At 36.3% G+C, this 6,606-nt stretch overlaps 1 protein-coding gene across 3 annotated transcripts; it reads right to left on the bottom strand.

Annotated features, from left to right (window-relative positions):
• Positions 1 to 123: 123 nt before the first annotated feature.
• LOC149053293 (uncharacterized) lies at positions 124 to 4,994 on the bottom strand. 3 transcript variants are annotated; one of them, XM_089190220.1, is made up of 7 exons: positions 4,629 to 4,993; positions 4,342 to 4,491; positions 3,730 to 3,852; positions 2,899 to 3,021; positions 2,384 to 2,503; positions 2,094 to 2,228; positions 124 to 1,352 (listed from the first exon to the last, which is right to left on the bottom strand). In XM_089190220.1, exons 2-7 carry the CDS (start codon positions 4,352 to 4,354, stop codon positions 982 to 984), a joined length of 885 nt encoding a protein of 294 aa, XP_089046346.1. In that variant the 5' UTR covers positions 4,355 to 4,491; positions 4,629 to 4,993; the 3' UTR covers positions 124 to 981. The 3 variants fall into 3 exon arrangements, with proteins under 3 accessions (XP_089046346.1, XP_089046355.1, XP_089046363.1); XM_089190229.1 differs by lacking the exon at positions 4,342 to 4,491 and having other exon boundaries at positions 4,629 to 4,994; XM_089190237.1 differs by lacking the exon at positions 3,730 to 3,852.
• Between the last annotated feature and the right edge of the window lie 1,612 nt (positions 4,995 to 6,606).

Here is a 6,606-nt window from a genome sequence, read left to right as displayed (position 1 = left end):
AGGACTAAGATCATATTTGGCTACGGACAATTATATTTTAACCTTGAGGAACTTTTTATAATGGATTCGTTGTATATCTTTATTTATACGGCTTATTCCTACTACTTTACCAGGACAAAAAAGTTGAGACTTTCACCGTGTGAAACTGACATTAACAAACTCCAATTTTAATATCAAATCTAAATCATCGGGACGGAAGCTGCATTTTCATGGTGATCATTAATTCCGATTTGAAATCCGTCTAGAATTTAAAGGATCCATTTTGACACACGGTTTTGAGAGGTTTAAGCCGGTAAATCATTCTTACTGTGAGTCCGGAGGTAAGTTAAAACTCTTCTAAATACTTAGGCACGATTACAACGTCAAACTTAGGAATCATTTGCCAAGGCTATCAGATTTTGACCGTCATACCCATTTATTCGTTATACTTTGGGCCTTTCCCCACTAGCGGACGAATCTAGAATTGTCCCTATAAAATCAAGGGACAAATTTTGTCGTGACAATTTTTTTCCGTCAGTTGCATCCGCGTGAAAGGTTTCAAAGCCGTCAAATTCCATCAGCGCCTGATCTGTTCACGAGACCGACAAGCATAGCTGGTAAAGGATTCCAACTCCAATTTCAGGGATTTATCCTCAGTCGTTTTAGAATTTTAGAATCCTCGCGTTTTTCAGCAAAAGACAATTTTTGCCTTTCTAGTAGACTGATTTCAGTTCAATTACGCGCTTTTCGTAGCTCATACGACCAATGATTGACAAGTTTATCCCGTTTTTGTTTATTTAGTCGATTTTGTCGAATTTTAACTAAGATTTGTCCGCTTCGGCCAAAATTTGTCAAATCACGACAAACTACACGCTCTTGTAAATTTTGTCACTAATGCGGAAAGGCCCTAATTTAACTACGTCACATGTTAAATACCTTATACAAAGATATAAAGATCTATTTATGTATCTTCTTATTACGCGAAGTATATTTGCTTTACATTCAATCTGTAGCACAGTAACGCATAAAACAATCTGGTGGCCTGAAAAGTTTGTAGATAAAGTAAGATCCACAGTTTATCACAGAAATATTCTTTATGGCTTTACAATCAGAATTAATATCACTAAAGCAGACCTTCCTGTTCACTTTACCATCTTCCACTGTAGGATGAACACCATCCAACCAGCCTGGCCAGTTTGTACCACATCTGAATGCTGGCACACGTGTTGTTGGCATTTTAGTTCCTGCAGCTCCCACAAAGCGATACCATTCCTCAGGGAGTTGGTCGTCACACACCTCTTGGTACTGGGGTGTTATGTAACTGCTCTTTCTACTGGCATCACTCAAGCTTTGATAATGATAGCATGGGTTGGCTGAAAAAGTTCAATATAAATTTTTAAAAAATGTTGAACAATCAAAGGCAAATATTTTTTCTTTAACATCTTTTAGACAATCAGCTCAACAAACAGCAGACGATATTTGCATTTTGCGAAAAAAAAAAAACTATGCATTAAGTGGAATGGGAATGGGAATAAGAAGTAGTCCGGAGAACAATCATGATGAACAAAGGAATTAACATAAAATGATACCATCATAAAGAATTATGTTTCTTCTTGCCTCAATAGCCTATCTACGTGTGAGACTTTTTGCACTTGCTGAACTTGATGTTACCATGCGCGTTTGAGAAATTTTATAACCCCAGCTCCCGAACACCCATACCACCCTAAAAGGGATTTGTTGTCAATAACTGTTCCTCTACGTGTGTGATGCCTCTGTCTGCTACAATCAACAAATTAAGTTTTTGTAATGGCAGCGCGTCAAATAACTACATGTTGTTATTGTTATAATTTCTCTCAAATAAGGGATTTACTCAAGCTTTAGGAACTGTAGGGAGAGAATCATGTCTGCATTATGGGAAACGTCTTGTAAGAGTTTTTTAAAAATTATTTTAAACATAATTAAGAGATCATTTATTTTTGAGTTTGCGTTACTATGAAGGAGAATTTCGCCCGCTTTTTATGTTTCGGAAGAAAGTCAGCTATAAACAATTTATTTTTAAATTAAAGCTGAGCTACAAAATAAAACTTACATTACCTCAAAGAAACCGAACGTACCTTTACATTTGAAACCATTTCCAGTGTAAGTAGGATTGCACTTACAGATGTATGAGCCCTTAGTATTAATGCAAGAGGCATTCGGATGACATTTGTTCAACTTAACGGCATGAGCTTCACTGCATTCGTCAATGTCTAAGAGAGAGGTTATTGTTTGAAATGTCAAATAAAAAAATGTGTCATTATCGCGATGATATTAAGGGTTATTGTTTGTTGCCGATATAGGACATGCCAAGGATAGACGACGGTCTCGTTTACGTTTAAAGGAACCAAAGGAAAACATCACATACCTCTACAGCTGAGTCCATTTCCAGTATATCCAGGGTGACAAGTACAAACATACGATCCTTCGGTGTTTGTGCAGATCGCATTCAAGTCGCAAGGTTGGTTTCTTTTACATTCGTTCATATCTGGAAAACCATAAATAAAGTTTACATTTTATCGTTTTGCCTCCATGCATACAAACGGGCGCATGACATGCAAAAATATTAAGAATTGTATTGTCTGACGCTTGTAGGGACAATAGGATGTGGCTAACAAACGCAGAATTGACATCCGAAAATAAGCTGTTTGAAAGGCGCATCTTTTGTACCTTAACATGATTGTCTGTTTCTCGTTTATCCTTCCTTACCGGTACAATTATGAGAATTAGTGAGAATAAATAACTATTGTATGTGTTTTTCATGACAATTATTACAGAGGAGAGTTGCCACACAATTCACGATTGAATGAGCGATGTGGGGATTCAGGTACAAAGACCATAGCTGACTATTCCTGCGTTGTCGCTAAACCTATTCCTATATACCTTGGCACGATTGTCCATTCCCAATGTATCCTTCCTTACAGATGCAGTTGTGAGAGCCATTCGTGTTTTCACAGTTTGCATTCACATCACACGAATGGCTTCCATTGTTACATTCATTTATATCTTGAAAGAATAAGCAGTGCAACGAAGAGTTACACCGTTAAAGCTGATGACCATGATGATGGTGATGATTGATGGTAATCAAAGTAATGTTAAATGCGGCGATGAAGATGATAACGGTGATGTTGTGAGATGATGACGTGATAGAAATGATTTCAAAGAAAAAATGCTTAGTTTACGTCATATACATGTCATAAACCTGCAGATTATCGTTGCACTGAGAAATATCGGCACAGCATATTTTTACATGAGGTAATTTAGTGTTAACAACTGGGTTGAAAACGTAAATTAGCCACCGTAAAGAGTAAAAAAGCTGGCGTTTCGAGCGTTAGCCCTTCGTCATTGACGAAGGGCTAACGCTCGAAACGTCAGCTTTTTTACTCTTTACGGTGGCTAATTTACGTTTTCAACCCAGTTGTTAACACTAAATTATCTGCTATATTCTCCCACCGACGCAGCACCACAGTTTCTTTAGAAACTTACCCCTTTATATATTTTTGCATGAGTCTGTTTGGCAGATTTACTTCTCCCGATGTAATTGCTAGAAGTAACTAATCTAAATGAATCGCTGCATTTGTCAATACATCAGTGATATCATTACTACTTCATTTCTGTAATCATTATTTTGAGACGATTAACATAAAAAATAGCTAAAACAGCTACTGGAAGCAAAATAAAACGGGTCATCTTTGAAGATGAAGGTATAAGTACCTGAACAAGAGTGTCCATCACCAGCGTATCCAGCTTTACATTTGCATTTGTAAGAACTTTCCGTGTTAGTGCAGTTTGCATTCACATCGCAGTCACTGATGTCAGATTTACATTCATCCATATCTGGAAATTGCAAAAGAAGAGAAAATATAAGAAAGTAATCCAGACAAGAACTGATACTGACTAAACAAACAACAATGCTAATAATATAAAAAAAAAAAAAAAATATATATATATATATATATATATATACTGTTACGCTGACGTCATAATCTTTATCGTAGTACAGTATGGGAAACTTGATTAGTAAAGAATTAGTTGAGTTAGTGAACGCACGTGTTTGGATCTTCTCCTGAAAACTAGAGCCACGAATGTCGGTATGTAAAATCATTTTGTATCGTTTCGCTTTTCAATATCTTGTTACGTTTCTAAATAAGCAAATCGAATCAGTTAGCGTTTTGTAATTTATTTTCAGTCGACCTTTTGCTTTATATGGAACACAAGTAAATAAAGTAAATAAGTACGACAACTGGCAAGCGTTTGTTGAGTATATCCAAAGCATTGACAAAGATAACTTCGTAACTTAACTCGAAGAGAACTGATAAGACCTACCCCCGCTAGCCATGTCACAGTCAATCAAAACGGCCTTCCCAGTACCAGTCGGATCCAGCCAAAAGTTGCCGCTTATACTGTCGTTTCCTTCACTCGCCTTTATTTCGAGACAGGACAGCGCCGGTAATTCAGGTATAGAACCCAAGGGAGCTGCAGTAAAATACGTTTTCAGTTTTTCTTTTCTCATTATCAATTCTTGTAAATGGGAAGGAATGCGGTTAGCTTAGGATGGAGAAAATCTAAAGAAACGAAAAACCACATGGGCACATAGACTTGTGATTTCTTACCTCTGCCGTTCAATCGTCGAATGTAAAACCACGTGGGCGCTAAAAGGAAATTCTCTGGTCTCGCCTCCTTGGTGCGGTTATTTAGTTCACATATTTGGTATTTTTTATTGTAGTTATAGCTTTGGCAGGTGATCTCTTGTTCGCATTTGACATCGCAGAGGTGAGGAGCTGCCACTTACCATCGTTTGAAGACAGAGCGCTTGAGAGCCATTCCGTGTATGTTTACTGCTGTCTTGCATTGCATCTTTTCCTCTGTCCTGTATTGATCATTAGCTGTGACAAACGCCATGGCAGAAGCGAAGAGGAAGAATCTTAAATTGCGTAACATCCAATACATACTTCTTTGCTTGTATTGAATCTGCAAATGTAAAGGATAGAACCCTAAAGGTATATGTTATGTTCCTGCGTGATGACAATGTATTTTGAAGAGGAAAAAAGTAATTTCTCTCAAACAAGTTGGCTGAGTACCAGATTAAAAGATAATAATCATATCACATGCACATTAATATGTCATCCGAAAGTTAGCGAAAACACTCCATATTGATATTGTGAGTGCACAATTTACGTGATGCTTGATAGGATTTCAATTAAAATGGCAAGGAAGAATTTTTAAGCACACTTTTCGTTGCCGTAGATTATCTGAGTTTTGAAGATAAACGCATTCTTAAATTTTGTGGAATTATGATTTTAATATGGTGATCTGGTGTTACTGACATAGAGGAAAAATAGATAGGCAGCAGAGAAGATGGCTTTATCAAACTGGCTAACTACGAATTTAGATACTTAAAGGATAAGATAAATTTAAACAGTAAGGCCCGACCTCAAACATATTATCCTCTTCTACTTGTTGGAAAAATGAATTTATATTTAAAGGAAATCCTCTTCCGACTGCAACAAATTCAAAGTTTTTGGCCACCATGAAACATTAGCCAAGGCGGCTGTATGTATTGGCAGTTTATGAGGTAAACAGAGAGATGTGCGGCGTACCAGAAACAAATATATAGAGGTTTAGATAGTATACCCGAACTAGTAAGGAAACTATTTATTAAAACTAATGATATGGTGTATTTCAAAGCAGCGTTATTTAGTTTGCCGACAACAATTTACCAAACTCTAACTCAAGAGTTAGGCAAAACTTATCCTATGTAATTCTAAACTACAAAAATATAGGAGATGTGGGTAAAGGAAGATTCTTATTGAATATAAATTTTTCTGGAAGTGTTGTTTCTTACCTTATCAGGATGCTTATAGGCGCCTAACTGCTACGGAATTAAAAATGCTCTCTTTCATCACAGTATGGTAGCTATGGTTACGGTACTTAAAGTTGGCTCTAAGCCACTGAAATAAAAGTAAATACTAAAAACATTTTATTTTCTCCACTTTAGGTTCCTCGCTCAGGAGTTAAACGGAAGGGATAATGACCAGAAAAAAATTCAACAAAATGAGTATCCGACTTTCGAGCATTATCGCTGGACAATGGCAGCGATGACAAGCTTTTTGTCTTAAAAACAAAAACAAAGACAAAAACGTCCCGATTCGTTTTCCTTTAAAGTTCCAAATCATTATAATCGCGTGCATTACAACTAATCGGTCTAAATTAGCTTTTAGACCTATTTTAATTAGATATTCCTCAAAATTTCTCTTAGTTCAGTGTTTACCTAAATGCTGTTAACGATAAAAGCTCTAAAGAAAGAACATCTTCGGCTACGGAAAAATCAGTTTAGCCTGAGAAACACTAATTCAGAATCTTTGATTTAATTTTCTATTCCTGATTTCATTTTTTTTTTCTGATAACTTCCTCTGTTCTCGTGAGAATCTTCGAACAAACATTAATTTTTTTCCAATGTAAACAAGACTTAATCATGTGCGAACAACATAAAGACTTAGATGTACGGAACTTGGCAGCAAAAAATAAGAGTTCAAATTCAAATTTTTATAACTACAAGCTGTACGTACATAAAAGTGTAAGCTTGACACT

This window comes from Pocillopora damicornis, chromosome 1, assembly GCF_964200805.1.
Source record: "Pocillopora damicornis chromosome 1, jaPocDami1.2, whole genome shotgun sequence".
In the NCBI taxonomy this organism is placed as follows: domain Eukaryota; kingdom Metazoa; phylum Cnidaria; class Anthozoa; order Scleractinia; family Pocilloporidae; genus Pocillopora; species Pocillopora damicornis.
This window is presented reverse-complemented; position numbering and strand designations above follow the sequence as displayed.